This window comes from Camelus dromedarius, chromosome 24 (assembly GCF_036321535.1).
Source record: "Camelus dromedarius isolate mCamDro1 chromosome 24, mCamDro1.pat, whole genome shotgun sequence".
NCBI classification, from domain to species: domain Eukaryota; kingdom Metazoa; phylum Chordata; class Mammalia; order Artiodactyla; family Camelidae; genus Camelus; species Camelus dromedarius.
In genome coordinates, this window is record NC_087459.1 from 2,398,823 (window position 1) to 2,416,120 (window position 17,298).

A 17,298-nucleotide genomic window follows, 5' to 3' on the forward strand; every position below is an offset into this window, starting at 1 on the left:
GCTTCCAGTGTCACACAGAATGACAGAGTGGAAGTAGCCTGTGTTCTGGTTCCTTCGTCTTCCCATCACAGCCCACCTGTGTGTGTTGAGTCTACTTCTGGGAGACAAAGCAGCCCCAGGGCTTGGAGACACGAACTGCACCCAAAGAGATTCCCGGCCTTGAGGAACTGACTGACCAAACCTGCGAATGGCGGGGCTGACTGTGTAGTTGAGAGTTCTGTGAATTAACTTCTGTGGATAATACAATATTTATTTTTAAAAATAAGTAATAAAAGGGGGGAGGGTATAGCTCAGTGGTAGAGTGTGTGCTTAGGATGCACGAAGTCCTGGGTTCAATCCCTGGTACCTCCGTCAAAAAAAACACAAACAAACTACTACCAAATGAATAAATAGACCTGATGACCTCCCCCTCCTCCCACAAAAACAAAAATAATAAATAAGTAATAAAATGCACTGATACGAAACTCGCAAGCATTTTATTAAAACTCAACAGTTACCAAAACAGAGTTACCAGGCCCCAGTGGTTCTGCTCTTAGGTATTGATTCAAGAAATTGAAAATTTATGCCCCAAAAAAAAAAAAAAAAACTTGTACAGAAATGTTCATAGCAGCAGCATTCGTAATAGCTAAAAAGTAGAAACAACCCAAATATTTATCAATAGATGAACAGATCAATAAAATGTGGTCTGGCCCTACGATGGGATAGCACTCAGCCATAAAAAGGGACGAAGCAGTGACACCTGAGACAACACGGTGAACCCCGGAGCCCTGCTGCCCCACCCTCTGGGAGGCAGCGCTCAGGGGTTCCCTCACAGCCATACTCAAAGGGCCTTACTTTGAGTATTTTCACTTTCTCAATTTTTAGAATTTGATTTCTTGAGTCTTTTGGCCTGAGTTGTTAGGTTTTACTGTTCCTTTTGCTGTTTTTTGGTTGAACCATAGCCAGCTGTTTTGAATTTACCTTTCTCATTTAATGGCATCTGAAATTCTGTCACTTCATCCAACCATCCACCCAACTACCCACTCATCCAACCACCTACCCACTCACCCAATCATCCATCCACCTGCCCACCCATCCACCCACTCACGCATCTCTCCATCCACCCATCCACCACCCACTCATCCATCCATCCGCCCACTTGTCCATCCATCCACTTACATACCTTCACACACACCCACTCATCCATCCAACCATCTGTCCATTTTTCATTCATTCAGCAAACCCAAATTGTGCACCTCCTCATGTTCCAGTTACTCTACTAAGTGCTGTGGATTCAGTGATGAGCAAAATCAAACAAGGTCCTTTCCCTCATAGAACTTATTTCAGAGCCTCGCTACTCCAGGTGTGGTCTGTGGACCAGCCTCACCTGGGAGCTTGTAAGAAATGCAGCATCTCCGGCCCTGCCCCAGGTCTACTCAATCAGAATCTGCATTTGAACACAACCCTCACACGGTTTGTGGACCCATTCCTGTGGGAGAGGCGCAGACTGAGAGGACTACATGGGAACTTAAGTCTGGGTGAGACACAGTATTGTTTTCAGAATAAAACAAATGCACCAAAAATTAACGAGACCTTGGGCCAAGCAATGGTTTGGGAGATGCTCCAGTTCTCACCCCCAACCCTGAGTCCTTTCACATTTGGACAATCCACAGCACAGTACTTTTGTCTGCCTTTCTTATCACCCAGAGTTCTTTTTAATGCTCACCTTGGTGGGCAGAATAATAGCTCCCCAAAGATGTCCATGTCCTAATGCCTGGAATCTGTGGATATGTGGCAAAGGGGACTTTGCAGATGCGATTAAGATCTCCAGATGGGGTGATCATCCTGGATTATCTGGGTGAATCTGAGGTGATCCTAAGGGTCCTGTGAGAAGGAGGCAGAAGGGTCAGGGGGAGAGAAGATGCTAGCTGCTGGCTTTGAAGATGGGGGAAGGGGCCACAAGCCAAAGGATGTAGACAGCCTCTGGAGGCTGGAAAGGGCAAGGAATCGGAAGCGCCCGAGGAGCCTTCACAAATAACCAGCCCTCCTCACACCTTGATTTGAGCTCCTGGTGGCTGATTTTGGAATTCTGACCTCTTGAATAGTAGGAGAATACATTTGTGTTGTTTAAAGTCTCTGACTTTGTGGTGATTTGTGACAACAGCCATAGGAAACCAATATACCACAGTCACCATGATTCCAATTTTTTTGGAGGTAAAATTGGTATATAGCATTATATTAGTTTTATTTATTTATTTTTAGTTTGTTTTTGGTGGGGGGTTAAGTAGGTTTATTTATTTAATAATTTTTTAAAATGAGGGTACTGGGGATTGAACCCAGGACCTCATGCATGCTAAGCACGTGCTCTACCACTTGAGCTACACCCTCCCCCTATATTAGTTTTAGGTGCACAACATAATAACTTGGTGTTTGTATACACTGCAGAGTGATCACCACAGTAAGTCTACTTAGCATCCAAAGAAGAAAGAATGCCTTTTCCTTTTTTTTTTTTTTTTTTTAGGGGAAGAGGTAACTAGGTTTATTTGTCTACTTAATTTTTAAGTGGAGGTACTGGGGATTGAACCCTGGCCTTTGTGCCTGCTAGACAGACACTCTTACCACTGAGCTATCTCTTCCCCCAGAATGCCTTTTGATTATCATCACAATTGAACTATTTCTCTAGTTGATTAGTGTGACTTTAGAAAACCTGAGTCCAGCTTTTCCACTTCCTGGTGAGGTGACCTTTGTGCCTCTTCTTTTGTGAAAAGGGGAGGTGGGGGTGGGGGACTAAATCAGGGGCTTCCCTCTGAGCTTTGTGGAGCCCTAGGGACTCATGGGGAAGGGTCCCCCCACCTCCCACTCCCTCCAGCCAGAGCGCCTCCGGGCTTTGTGCCCCGTGGCCTGCTTCTGTGGGACAGTTTATTTGAAGACAACCTTCTGTACTAGAGAATGTGTTCTGAGACCACTGCATTTAAAAATGTTGGGGGAGAAATAGAACCGGACTTCACTGAGATGTTCCCTGAGCTCCCTGTCAGCCCTGCAGGAAGCACACCTAGGGTTTTTCTCTTTCCTTTTCCTCAGCGGGAAACAGAGGGCATCGCTGGAGCCACTTCTGGGACTAGCTGTGTGCCCTTGGGCAAATGAATTCACCTCTCTGAGCCTCCGTTTGACCCCTTGGAAAGGAAGGGTATGAATAACGTCCACCTCCCAGTGTTGTCAAAAGGATTACATGAAATGATGGGGCAAAGCAGCCTATGACAATAGTAGTAGTAACACCAATAACAGTTGTTGAATACTCACTGTGTGCTAAATACCTTGCTGCACCTTCACTTGGTTCTTACAGCTTCCATGTGAAGGAGGCACAATCGCCAGCATCTTCCAGGCTGGGCAAGGGGGCAGAGCTGGCATTCCACTCGAGGGAAAGGCCTCCTCTGCCTTGACAGCACTGAACAGACTTCCCTACATGTGCGCTTCCTGGTCACATCGCAGTCACTCGCTGGCATGTTTGTATGCAGGCTGGAGAGGAGGGCCCAGGCTGTGCTCCGCAGGTCTGAGCACATGATTTGTTTATATAAGATCTCTCCCTAACTCTCTACCCCGACATAGATTCCTCTCTCTCTTTACAGAAAAAAAAAAAAAAAAAAAAAAAAAAAGCAAAAAACCCCCAAAAAAAGCACATGGGTCATGCATATATGATACACATATACACGTAGATAGAACACACAAAGTCAAATCTCAGGACTTGGAGATGAATTCTTCTCTCCGAGGAACCCCCCCTGCCTTAGGAAAATCAAGCCAGAGCCTCAGATGGCCGACAGGCAGGTGGGTTAGTTCCTCTAGTGACAGTTTCGCTTTGTGGATGGTAGGTATCAGTGGGGTTCCTCCCCAGATCATTCAAGCAAGCCACCTGGAGCCCAGGTGAGCGAGGCCCCAGACACTCCCAGCCTGCGGCAAGCTGTCCAGCCTCGAAGTCACCAAGGGACACTTTTGCCACCTGTCTGGGTTTTTCTAAGGCCCCACCCCCTTCCGCAGTAGCGCTGTAAGTGGTGCCAGGCGGGGGGCCCGTGATGTTCATGCCTGGGCTCCCTCACACAGCCAGGAGCCACCACTAATGTCCGTCTGTGTCTGAATCGGAAGCCATTCTAGGGCACTACTCCCCCCAGCGACCCAGAGATGGGAAAATCTTCAGGACAATATATTTTCAAGTGAAAAAAACAAATGCATGCTCTTCCATCCTATAACTTCTTCTAGAAGTTATGCTCAGACATGCCCAGAAATGTATGTGGAAGATGGTGATTGTGTTTATGCAGGACACAAAGGGAGAGAGGCCGGGCTCAAAGGACCGTGTTCTGCACGGTCCCTTTTACATGGCATTCTGTGGGGACAGAGGGCCGGTTGGTGGTTGCTGGGTTAGGGCCGGAGGGCAGAGCACCAAGGTCTTCCTGAGTGACGGGAACGATCTTGTCTTGGTGGTGGCAGTGGGTCTGTATGCCCTCATGAGCACCCACGAGACTGGGCACTGAGGGTGAACTGTACGTCCGGGAGCCTGGCTTAAAGAATGCAGGTGGAAGGACAGTTACTGCAGAGATGATTGTATTTAAAAAGACAGGAAACAGCTTCAATGCCCGGTCGTGGAGAATGATCGAATAAATCCACCTCCATATAAGGGAGCACTGTGCAGCTACTCAATGGAAGAGAGAGATGCTTATGTATCAAAATGAGATGATCTCCGAGAGTTACAGTTATGAGGGAAATGGTGTGTATGGTGTTTATCATTTATGTAAAATAGATATAACAAAAAAGCAACCCAATCCAAAAATGGGCAGAAGACCTAAGCAGACATTTCTCCAATAAAGACATCTAGATAGCCCACAGGCACATGAAACGATGCTCGATATCACAATTATTAGAGAAATGCAAACCAAAACTACAATGAGGTGTCACCTCACACTGGTCCGAATGGCCATCATTAAAAAGTCCACAAACGATAAATGCTGGAGAGGACATGGAGAAAACGAAACCCTCCTACATTGTTGGTGGGAATGCAGTTTCCATAGTGGTGCAGCCACTATGGAAAATAGTATGGAGATTCCTTAAAAAACTAAAAATAGAGTTACCCTATGATCCAGCAATCCCACTCCTGGGCATATAACCAGAGAAAACTCTAATTTGAAAAGATACATGCACCCCAATGTTCATAGCAGCACTATTCACAATAGCCAAGACATGGAAGCAACCTAAATGTCCACTGACAGATGAACGGATAAAGAAGATGTGGTGTATATATATGTATGTGTGTGTGTGTGTGTGTGTGTATACACACACACACATATATTTTTTCAGCCATGAAAAAGAATGAAGTAATGCCATTTGCAGTGATGTGAATGGACCTGGAGATTGTCATACTAAGTGAAGTGAAGAGAAAGACAAATATCATATGACATCACTTAAATGTGGAATCTAAAAAAATGATACAAATGAACTTACTCACAAAACAGAAACAGACTCACAGAAAACAAACTTATGGTTACCAAAGGGGAAGAGGGAAGGATAAATTAGGAGTTTGGGATGAGCAGATATAAACTATTGTATATAAAACAGATAAACACAACAAGATCCTACTGTATAGCTCAGGGAAAAATATTCAAGAACTTACAATAAACAATAATGAAAAAGAATATATATGTATAACTGAATCACTATGCTGTACACCAGAAACACAACATTGTAAATCAACTACACTTTAATAAAAAAGATATAGATTTACATATGCTTGTATATGCATAGACTATCTCTAGAAAAATACAAAAATCTGATAATACTAGTTGTATCTGGAAAGACCGGAAGTAGCTAGGAGTAATGAGAAAATCCAAATTTTACTTTATACCCTTAGGTACTTCTCACATTAATGTTTTTACCATGAACATTTAGTGCTTAAAAAATACCCTGAGTCCTTCTGGCCCATTTCTTGGCTGCCTCAATGTGCAAGAACTTCTTGTGTGGGACTTTGCCCCTTAAAGGATCCTGCAAGGTGAACATTGTAGGTACAGAGGAGCCCAGAGCCTACCCTGTAAAATGGGCTGTCAAGCTGCTTTTTTTTGTAGGTTTAAGTAAATGAGTCTATGTAAAACCCCAGGTATACAGAAGGTGCTTAATAACGTTATTTTTCTCTGCCTTAGTTCTCTCACACCCACTCCATTTTGCAGTCCTGGTTTTAGGCATTTGGGGAGAAAATTCACATTAACCATCACGCTCCGCTAACAAGGACCATTTGAGGGTTAGAGTATTTTCTTTCCCATTTCAAAAGGGAGGAAGGGCATCCCACATTAAGCACCTCTCCTGCTGTATATCTTGAGACTTTGTTGCCAGTCCCACCAGCCAAGGAGGGGAGCAAGTTTCCTGATGGGATAAAAATACTGGTAGAATAGAGGGTTGAATACTTTTACTGGTTTTTTTTTTTTTTTTTTTAAACGGAGGTACCGGGGATTGAACCCAGGACCTTGCTCCACCATTGAGCTATTTCTCTCCCCCTTGAATACTTTTTCTGGAATAATGACACCCTTACTCTAGGTGCCCATTCACCCGTTCAGTACTGTGCCGGGTACTGGGACTTGTCCGTGAGCCGATTCTACGTGGCGGAGCCCTGCCATGGAGCTCTCAGTCCCTTCCCCCTTCCTTATTAAGTTCAGCTTTATTGAAGTATAATTTATGCAAAGTAAAATTCACGTTTTTTTGTGGGCCATTCCATGGGTTTTGACAAATGCAGATAGTCATGTAATCAATCCCCCACCACCATCAAGATGTAGGCCAGTGCTGTCACCATTCCCAAAGTTTCTCCTGCTCCTTTGTGGTCAGTCTTCCCCCCACCCCCAGGAAACCAGTGATCTGTCTTCTGCCCACATGGATCTGCCTCTTCCAGAATGTCCTCTGAATGGGAGCGTACAGGATGCGTGAGTCTAGCTGCTGCCACTTAGCTTAATCCATTTAAGATTCACTCCCATTGTTTTGTGTGCCAAGAGCTCATTCCCTTTTACTGCACCATCCCCAGCTGTGGACGGACCACTTTGGTGCCATCTTGGGGACAAAAAGAGAAGGAAGACAACTGTGACCAAACTGGCCCCGAACTGACTGAGTTTACTGGAGCGGAGCACATTAAATCTTCTCCCAACGGAGGCAGAGTTAGGTCAGGAAAGGCAGATTCGATTATTATGGAAAAACAGATAAATGCCATTTCTTGCACCTCCAGCTCTGTGGACTGAAACACTCACATTCATTTTGTTCATTTTTGTGTGTGTTTTGATGGTGATAATAGGGCCCCAAATGAAGCAAGTGAGCAAGGGGCCCAGTATGGCCCCGCGGGCCCCCAGCCCTTATGACAACAGTGCTGAGTCATAGAGGTCCTGCCCGTCCCCAAGAGAAGCTTCTTCTCCTTCCTGTGATGCCTTGGCCCCCTTGGGCGGAGTTTTGCCCTAGCGGGGCTGATGGGGGAAGATGGAGTTTCTTGGAACCACTCAGACCGCCAGTTACTGTGGCCCCAAGAGAGCCTGTGGCATCCGTGCGCTGCCTCCGGCAGTGCCGGCCCCAGTGATCCAGGAGTGCTATCAGCCCTATTACCTGCCTGGGTACCGCTACCTCAACTCATGGAGACCCAGCCTCTTCTACAAGATCTCCAACGGCCAGACCTGCGGGGACGAGGGGGCCACGTGCCGCAGTGCCCTGCGGCCGCCCACCATCCTGCCTGCCGTCCGCTCCGCGCTCTTCTGTCGCTACAGCCCCCGCGACTGGGACCAGTCCAACCAGCTGCAGGTGCGCGGGGCAGAGGCCTCGCGGCTGTGGGCCGGCCGGCTGACCGGCGACTCCGTGCGGCTCATGCAGGACAAAGACCAGCTGACGCGCCAGATGCAGGAGGGGACCTGCCGCAACCTGGGCCAGAGGCTGTCGGACATCGGCTTCTGGAAGTCGGAGCTGAGCTATGAGCTGGAGAGGCTTCTGAACGAGAGCCACAGCATGGACGCAGTCAAGCGGCGGCTGGAGTGCGCGGCCGAGGAGCTGACCTGTCCCCTGCAGGTGAGTGTGGGGCGGGGCGGGGGCCTGGCGGCCGCTGCCACCCAACCACTGCAGGGTGGCCCACGCCCTCCCCTTGGGTGAAGAGGTGACAGGCACTTTGCAGTTCAGCTTGAACGCAGCATCATCTATAAGCAATTTTTAAGTAAATATATATACATAGATTATACATACAGAATCTTAGTCAATTCAAGATAATCCCAGTGCAATCAGTTCCTCTGTCTGAATGGAATTTCCTTGTCTCCTTGCAGTTACATCAAAATGACAGGGGTTTCATAAGACATTACAAGCTTGCGTGTGCATGTGTGTATATGATGGTCTTTAGAGGATGTCCTGCAAAGAGCTGCTTTGTTTTTCTTCATAGCCCTTAAGATCTGCTAACACACTCTGTAATTTTTGTGTTTACTTATTGTTTTTCTCCCCATGCTAGCATATAAGCACCGTGAGGGCAGGGATTTCTGCCTGTTTTGTTACCAAGGACTGCTAGTCAGCTGTGATGGACCAGTCCGTCTATGCTGGTCCTTAAGGACTGGTGTCCGTGCTGATTGCCTGTTGTCTAGACTGATGCTCTGAACATCCGCCCAGTCTTGCACAGGGTGTGGCACAGAGTGGATACTCACTTGCTGAATAAGTGATGGATATCTGAATGTGGACATCCTCCACCCTTCCTTGGTCTCCTAGTCTCCAGTCATATCCTGGAGCAGCTGGAATGGCTTTGGGCTGCATGCGAACAGGTATCTGACCCACAGCGGCTCAGTCTGATAGGGGTTTTGTTTTCTGTCCTAATGAGAATTCCAGAGGGAAAGAGATGAGGCTACTGCAGCCTCTGCCTGATTCCAGAAGGGACCCAGGTTCCTAGCTTTCTGCTCGGCCGTCTTTAGCGTGTGGCTTTTGTCTTAACTACTTTCAAGGATGTTTCATATCTCACATTGCAAACTCCCACCTGCTAAGGAGCAGTTGGATAGTCTCATCTGAGGCAGGAAGAGGGAGGTAGGGCAGGGGGGACTGTATCTGTCCCTTTTTACCAGGGACTGTCACTTTTCCGGAAGGCCCTTTATGTGATTCCATCTTTAGCCCATTCGCCCGAACTCCCGTGGGCTCCCTGGCTGCAGAGGAGTCTGGGTAAGTGAGCATCTTTCACTGGGTCCTGGAGTGGACATTGGGCGTGGAAGTGGCATTATCTGCCTTGCTCCATGGGAGGTAATCTTGGCCACACAAGACTGATGTTCTGCCGCACCCTGGAGCACGTCAGGGCTCAGAACTGCCTGCCTGGAAACTTCCTGTAGCTGTTTCTGCTTCATGTCTGGTGTGGGGACTTCTACAGTACAGGTCCTGCCTCCAGATCCTGCAGGAAACATGGGACAGGCTCTGATCACTATGGGGTGGGGTCCCTACTGTTCCCCTCCGTCCCCAGGTTTCTCCCCGGGAAGGCGAGTGGGCAGGGCTGCTTCTCAGAGACCCATGGCAGCTACCCTCGCTCTCTCCTCACTCCCCCAGCCTTTCTGGAAAGCCCAGCTCTGCCTCATCACGTGTGGCCTCCTCTGATAGCCACGTGTTGGCACAGGGACTGCCGACATCTCAGTTCTATCCACTTGTCTCCAACTCCAAGGTCACCACCTCAGTCCAGGTGCCTCTCATGGGACAATGGTGACTGCTTCCTTCCTGGCCTCCTCACTTCTGCCTCCTCCAACCCATTTTCCAGACAGCAGCCACAGGGATGATTTTAAATATTAAACTAGATCACTGCATTTCCTCGCTAAAACCCCATTAGTGGCTTCCAGTGCCCCCTAGTTCACATCTGAATTCCCTGTCATGGCTTCTGGCCTCACTTTCTCCACTCTGGTCCCAATGACTTCCTGTCTGCTGCTTCTCCTACCTCAGGGCCTTTGCACCTGCTGTTCCATCTTCCTGGCACATCATTCCCATTCATTTCTGCTGCATCTCATAATTCAGGTCTCAGTCTGTCACTTCTTTAGAGAAATCCTCCCTGACTACCCTGCTGGTTCCTCCCCACTCACCCACATCACCCTATTTTCATCACAGCCCTTTTCACAGTCAGAAATGATGGGGTTTCTTCCTGTGTTCGCGTGTGTGTGTCCTCTCTCCTCTGATGGAAGAATGGGGACTGTGTAGTTCACAGCATTATCCCAGGGACCTTGATCAAGTGTGACACAGAGAAGGAAGGGGTCAGTAAATTCTAAGTGAATCAATGGACCCTGCCTCCTTTTTGAATTTCCAGATGCATCTGCATCCTGACACCAGATGTTCTGCTCCCCTGCCTCCTTCTCAGTCTGGCTGCTCTTTGTGACATCACAGGCTAATGGCCTGTCACCATTCTTTCTCAGCTGAGCTCCACTGAGCATCTATTCTACTCTGTTTGTGTCCCCCTGATGGTTGTAAGGTCCATGGCCATGTGGCAGGGCTGCCTGGGTCTCACTTGTTCCTGACCACTTTCCAAAGCTCTCCCCCTATTTAGAGATCTCCAAAAAAGGATTTTCACATATATTCATATGTAATACTTACAGACAGTATTCTAAGTGCTTGACACGTGTCAAGCTGACTTAACCGGCACGGCAAACTGGAGATGTGCACCAGTTTTGCTTCCATCTGCCATCTCAGCATCCCACAGCCCTGACTGAGGGAGAAGGGGAGGCAGAAGCCCCACCCCCACCCCAAATGCACAGTGATGAGGCCACATGAAGCATCCAGGTTTCCCAGGAATGAAACAGACCATGGCAAAGGCAGACGTGAGTCACCCCTCTGCTCGGGGTCTACATACAGCCGCAGGGAAAACACAGGATTTCCCACTGCTCCCTGTAGATGGCCCTGGAGTGTCTGTACCAGCGAGAGAAAAGGATCGGGATTGATTTGGTCCATGACAACGTGGAGAAAAATCTTATCCGGGTAAGGTGCCTCTTGGGTCTGGCCAGCCCCCTGAGGGAGGAGGGAAGGTCAGCAGGTGAGAGAGGCTTCAGAGCTGCCTGCCAGGAGCAAAGTTAGGGCTCAGAAAGCGTGGGTGGGGGCCTGGGTTGCAATTCAGAAACAGTGAGAAATGAGGTCATTGGACCCTCAGTCTTTTCATCTCCAAAATGGGCATCATCATCATAATACCCCCAATAAATAACAATAGTAAAAGCTAGCGTTGTTGAGCACCTACTGTAAGTCACATACGGTACCACTTCATATGCACTGTTTAATTTAGTGATAAAATAAGGCGTAAGTGAGGACTTGACACATAGTAGATACTGTGTTTTCTTTTGATCTGGAGGGATAGGAAAAGAAAAGAAAGTAGGGCAAAGAAGGTGGAGCTTCCACCATTGACTCTTTGTTGCCTGGCCCAAGGATCACTGAATTGAAGCAGGAAATGGAATTTCACCTTGTGGGATGGAGAGTGGGGAGAGAGATGGGGATGGGGGCGCTGGCCTGGGAGACAGGATGCTGTGAGTTTCTAAGGGGCTGTCTCTGACATTTTTCATTGCAGGAAGTAGATTTGCTAAAATGTTGCCAAGAACAGATGAGAAAACTAGCTCAAAGGATTGATCTCCAGATGCGGTAAGAGCTGCTTTCTCTCCTCTGTCTTCGAGTTTGTTTTGGGGTCTCCCAGGTTGCTGGGGGCAAGACAGATGGGTCCTACATCTCCACGTGGTTCTTTTGATTAGTGCTGGTAAGTGTTTAACAACCAGCTCGCCAGGAAAAGAAAAGAATCTTGATTTGCTGTATTTGCCAATTTCAGTGGTGTAAATGCTCCCGTCGTGGCTGATCTCAGTCTGCCAACATGGTGTTACTGAGATGTGCATGACTGACTTTCCTGAGTCAAAACACTATTGGTTGTTCCTGTTTGCAGTGAGGGTTTTGGCAAAAGAAACTGACCTCACTGAGGCTCCTCTGAGCCGGTGTCTTCCCCAAGCCAGTTTTGAACCTTGGAACATGGCAGAGAGTGGGTGGCCTTGGGGACCAAGATGAGGGGCCTGGGCATCTCCAGAGGGGAGCCAGTGGACACCTTGAGCCACCATTCCTTTGGGTCTTCAAAGGAATCAGCTTTTTGTTCTTGGAAGATTGTGTAACTGGTATCATGACAAGCCAGGAGGCTCCCCCCGTAATTAAAAGGAAGTTCAAGTTTTACAGGGCTTGGGACCCATTGCTAAGCCCTTGGCACCCAGCTTCCCTGGAGGCAGCAGCCTTCCTTCCTGGCTTTTGAGCTGGGTACTGGCCTTTAACTCTCTCTCTCTCTTTTTTAATGTGGAATGCTTCATGAATTTGCGTGCCTTTTACTCTTGTAGGGCAAACTGCTCTGCTGGTTTCTTCTTTTTGTTTACTCAGATGTAGATCACAGGTGATGAGCTGGCAACCTTGCCAGAGCTGCCCCTTCCTGCTGTGTGGGGCGTGTGGGCAGCCCGCAAGGGATGCTAAGGGGTCAGGAAGCTTGCAAAGAGGCTCTGGGGGCTTGGTGCCCTGATTGGTTGTACCCCGGAAACAGCAGTCACCCCCATCCAACACACGCACAGCAGCCCCTCAACTCCACTGAGGCAGTAACAAGGGGTAGCAGGGATAGGAGAGAATCACCCAGATAAAACAGCATCCAGGGCAGTGCTGAAAAGCTCCCAGCAGATCTAAGGGCGTGGCCGGGGGCGGATGAGCTGGGACGGTCCAGGGAGACACGAGAGGCGCAGGCCTGTCGAAATGAGGTGCAGATACAGCAGTGGCTGAGGCGGCAGTTGAATGGGTGAAAGCAGGGTCGAGTTCCACCATTTGTATGCCTCTGTCCTGGTTTCTGACAATTCAACCTATCATTTGGACTATGCTTGCCTAATATTGGTCTATAAATTAATTCACTTAAAAAAACCCTTAAATACTTGTATTTAAGCAGGGAAGTTTTAACAAAGGGTGTTCTTTGGGCAGGCGAATGCCTTGATTGTACTTTCCTTGCCCTTATTTTTATGATCACCTGCTATTGGCAAAAAAAATGGTTTTCCATCTGTGTTTGGCATGGGGCTATGACAGCTCAGTGTTGGCGTGATGAGAGAGCTGAAGTTTGGGACAGTTTGAGCCAAAGAAGGAGCAAAAGCCCAGACTTGAAATCGGGGAGCTGGACTCTGGAAGAGAAATCTTGAACCTGAGGTGGGTGGAGGGCTGCCTGTGTGACCCCAGGTGACGAAGCAAGAAGGGGGAGGGTTGGGAGAACTAGAAGAGACCAAGACGGTCTCATTGACAGGGAGACAGAACAGAGTGAGCACAGATGTCAGAGGGAGGGAGGGACAGAAAGGGAAAGACACGAAGCCATAATCCGAGAGAGGTGAGGGGCAGAGAGAGACACAGATATGGCAGACAATGAGAGAAATCAAGAGGGGAGAGAGACAGAGAGATGGAGAAGGACAGACACAGAGAAAGAGGAAGAGCAGGAGAGGCTGGGATGAAACCAGCTGAGGCAGAGAAGGTGGGGAGGGTTTGAGAGCAGGTGGAGGGGGGACCCCTCTTTGCCAGGACTGTAGGCCCAGGCACCCTGGAGAGAGGCTGTTTGACCTTGGGCAGTGGTCCGTTTGTCAGAGGATGCCTGTCATCTTGCAGGGAGGCGGCTGGTGCTGCTGGGGCAGCCTGATAGACTGGGCGCTGGCCAGAGCCTCAGCAGAGGGGAGGAAGTCAGTGCCCTTGCCCTGCGGGGAGGCTCTGCCACTGACCCGCCCGGGCGGCCGCCCTGGCCCCGGCAGGTGCTGGGCTGTTGATGCTCGGTTTTCTGGCTGAGGCCTGAGTCCCGAATCTGGGTGAGGCTGTGTCCTCACCTCACCAGGCGCCCCAGCCAAGCAGATAGGGCTTTCCTGACTGAGCAGGAGTCAAGTTCGGGCTCTTCCTGGTGGGCTGACAGTGGGGCGAACCTTGCCACTGACCAGGGTCTCCAGCTGGGGGAGACAGGGGCTGCTGCCTTCTTTCTCGGGGGCCTCATGAGCAGGATCCTGGACCAGCTGACCCAGGATTCTGGGGCTCCAGGTTGCCCTCTGATGCTCTGGCAGGTTTCTCTCCACAGTCTGGTCTTGCTTCATACTTCAATTCATTAGGCAAGATGGAGCCTCGTTTATCCATTGCTCTGCCAGTTCTGAAGTCCCCAAGGGCCCCAGGATGGCTCCTCCTGCCCAACATGACCCCCTGGGCATCCTGATGGGTGGGGACCCAGTATTAGGATTTAATTTCATTGCTCCTGGCCTGTTTGAAACCCCTCACCAGCTGCCACTATCCATAGCAGAAAAAGAATGTAGCAAAAAAAAAAAAAAAAAAAAAAGGACATGGGGAGAGGAAGAGACATACACCGAGGCCCCAAGACAGAGAGAAACCAAGCAAGATGAGGCAGGAAGAGACAAAGATGAGAGAGACAGAGAGACAGAGAGAGAGGGGAAGGGAGAGAAGGAGAAAATGAGAAGCTGCAGGAGAGGAAAGAGAGAGACCAGCCTGGGAGGATGTGCACCAATCACTTCGGTTGTGTCTGGACATCAACCTGCTCAAAGTTATTCCTTTTGTCTTCTCATTCAATTCCTCTGAGCATGCCAATGCGGAAGTCCCAGCTGATGCTTGTGTGTCTTTAACCCTAATTTCCTTTTTTTCAACCAAAAGAGGAACAGAGAAAGGTTCAGGCTTAGAACCTCCTGGAGACAAGAGATTCTCGCTAGGATTCTGTTAGCGTTTACTTAGTATTTACATGTCAGGTGACCGTCTATTAATGGAAAAAAGGGTTACTGGTTTTCTTTTAAAGAGTGTGATGTAGATTTTCCTTTTAAAATACATTTATTTACGTGTTTTACTTATTTATGACTGAAAAAAGAAAAGTAGAAAGTAAATAACAGTACAGGTCCTCTGGGAACATGGCAAGAATCACGAAAGTGGTTCTCCAATGTCTGGAGTTTGGCCAACAGTGGCCTTTAAGTCTAAGCGTCTCAGCCAAGATACCAGCCCTGCAGGCTCAAGTCCTGGCCCCACTCAGTTGTCCTCCCCTCTCTCAGCTCAGTCCCTGACTCCATCCAGTCCCTGGCCCCGCCCAGTCCCTGAATCTGCCCAATCCCTGCTTCTGCCAGTCTTAATGAGCTACTTGTGGGTCCCTAAGCAACTGGATGTCTCTTGCTTCTCTGCTTTTGCACATGTCCCATCCTCGGCTTGGAATTCTCACCCAAGGGGTTTCAAACCCCTCACCCACCCCACACCCAACTTTGTCCATAATATCTACTCCTAGTGTTATGAAAACTGAGCTCAGACACCTCCTCAGGAAGCCTTCCCTGACCACCCCTCACCCTGAGTTAACGGCTTCTTCCTCTGGGTTACTTTATATTCTTTTCAAACCTGTGCTGTCCCGGGTATCATTCTTTAGTCTGTTTATTTTTACTGTGTTTATTTACACAAATCTGTGAGCAACTTGAAGGTAGTGGCTGGGCCCTATTCATATTTTTTTTCCCTTCGTGCTGGGCATGGGGCCAGGCGCAGCAATTTGTGAACTGGTTTAAATTGACTCCAGGCTTTACCCCAAGTATGAATTCATATCTTCTCTATCAGAAAACTGCAGCTGGAGGGTCAGATCTGGCCCACCACCTGTGTTTGGAAATAAAGTTTTCTTGGAACTCAACCACAACCACTCATTTACACATTACCATTTGCACTGCTTTCCTACGTAGCTGAGTAGTTGCAGCAGAGTCCGTGTGACCCACAAAGCCTAAAATATTTAGCATTCGACCCTTTACAGTAAATGTTTGCCTAGCCCTGTTCTAAGTGACAACAGTGCTTGGCTTGGGGGGCGGGTGGGGAGTGCGGGTGGCCCTGGGTATGTGGTAGGGCATTGAGGTGGAAAGAAGGCTGGAAGCCACTGGGGGTGGACAGAGCACCCTCCTGGGGGGCCAGAGACTTGGCTTCCAGCAGTGGCTCTGCCCTGACCGCCCGTGTGACCTTGGGTGAGGGACTCTGGGTAAGTGCACAACCCAGGGGCACGTCCTTGCCCCCACAGGGATAACCGGGATGCTCAGCACGCCCTGGAGAGGGACCTCGAGGACAAAAACTCAGCCGAGTTCATCGACGAGAAGTGCCTTAACCTGAGGAACACGTCAGACTGCATCAGCTTCTTCCACGGCGTGGAGAAAATTGATGGCACGTAAGTACCCGGCTCTCGGTCCCCACCTGGCCATGCCTGATGGGAATGGGGTTTCTGGGTCTGCTCCCGCCAAGGAACCACAAAGGGGCGTCAACCTGCTCAAAGTTATTCCTTCTGTCTTCTCGTTCAATTCTGGTTGAATGGAGATCCTCGGTTGCAAGCCACAGAATCCGATTCTGGCTAACTGAGGACAGGATAGAAATGAATTTCCTAAAAGGCTGTCAGGGAGCCACAGGTTCCAGGGGAAGGCTGGAGGAGGAGGTTGCGGTGACCGGAACGAGCCAGGGTGAGGGAGCTAATCGGCTTTGTAGTTGGAGCACCACTGTCTTTCCCCTCTTGCCCCACTTTGCCCAAGACCCATATTCCAGCAAGAGAGCATGAGTGATTGGTTTGCGACGGTCCCACGGCCACTACTGCTGGGCGCACCAGGCAAGTTCCACAACAAAACAGCTGTGACCAGGAGGAGGAGGAATCCAGGTTCAGTGGGGAGAACCAGGCTGGTGGTGGGTTCTGGAGCCAGGCTGCCTGCCTTCAAATCCAGTCTCCATATGCACACTGGGACAAAGGACTTCATCTCTCTGGGCCCTGTGTCCTCACTTCTACTGCTGGAATAAAAATAGCAGCCACCTCCCAGAGCTGCGGAGAGCATGGAAAGGTGGGCGTGGAGCACTGAGCACAGAGCACAGAGCCTCGTGTAGGGAATGACAATGGCTAACATTTATTGAGTGCTTGCTGTGTGACCTCACTTTCTCGTCATGGTGGCTATGAAGGTGGAGACTTCTGTCTGCCTGGCACTGTCGTGGGCCCCGGGGACCCAGTCCCCTCAGCCCCAGCTGCCCATCTGGACAGGAGGAAGAGAATTCCCTTCCCAAAAAGGTGCCTCCCTGAAAGTGGGGCAGCCCGGCTGGCTGGCGGAGTCTCCGAGTTCCATGCCCAGGAGGGGCTGGCTATTTAAAGCCCCCCGTCCAGTGATTCAGGTGGAGAACTGAAGCTGCCATTTGTGGCGACTAATCGCTCCCCAGATGTGCTAGCTCAGGGCTTTGTACCTGGGGTTTTCCTAAAGCGGGGCCACGTCTGGGCAGGGAAGAGGACGTCTGGGGACTCTGCTTTGCCTGATCTCTGTTCACAGTTCTCAT

At 49.3% G+C, this 17,298-nt stretch overlaps 1 protein-coding gene and 1 non-coding gene across 2 annotated transcripts in view; both read left to right on the forward strand.

Moving 5' to 3' along the window:
- Nucleotides 1–278: 278 nt before the first annotated feature.
- On the forward strand, nt 279–351 carry TRNAP-AGG (transfer RNA proline (anticodon AGG)). Its single transcript has one exon. It is a non-coding gene; the product is annotated as a tRNA-Pro (tRNA).
- A 7,041-nt stretch (nt 352–7,392) lies between these two features.
- The window catches only part of TEKT5 (tektin 5), a 36,135-nt gene continuing 26,229 nt past the window's right edge, over nt 7,393–17,298 (forward strand). Inside the window, exons 1-4 of the mRNA XM_010980051.3 lie at nt 7,393–8,046; nt 10,864–10,947; nt 11,525–11,595; nt 16,019–16,162. Of these exons, the coding sequence (XP_010978353.1) occupies nt 7,471–8,046; nt 10,864–10,947; nt 11,525–11,595; nt 16,019–16,162 (875 nt within the window). The 5' untranslated portion in view covers nt 7,393–7,470. The remainder of the gene's footprint in view (nt 8,047–10,863; nt 10,948–11,524; nt 11,596–16,018; nt 16,163–17,298) is intronic.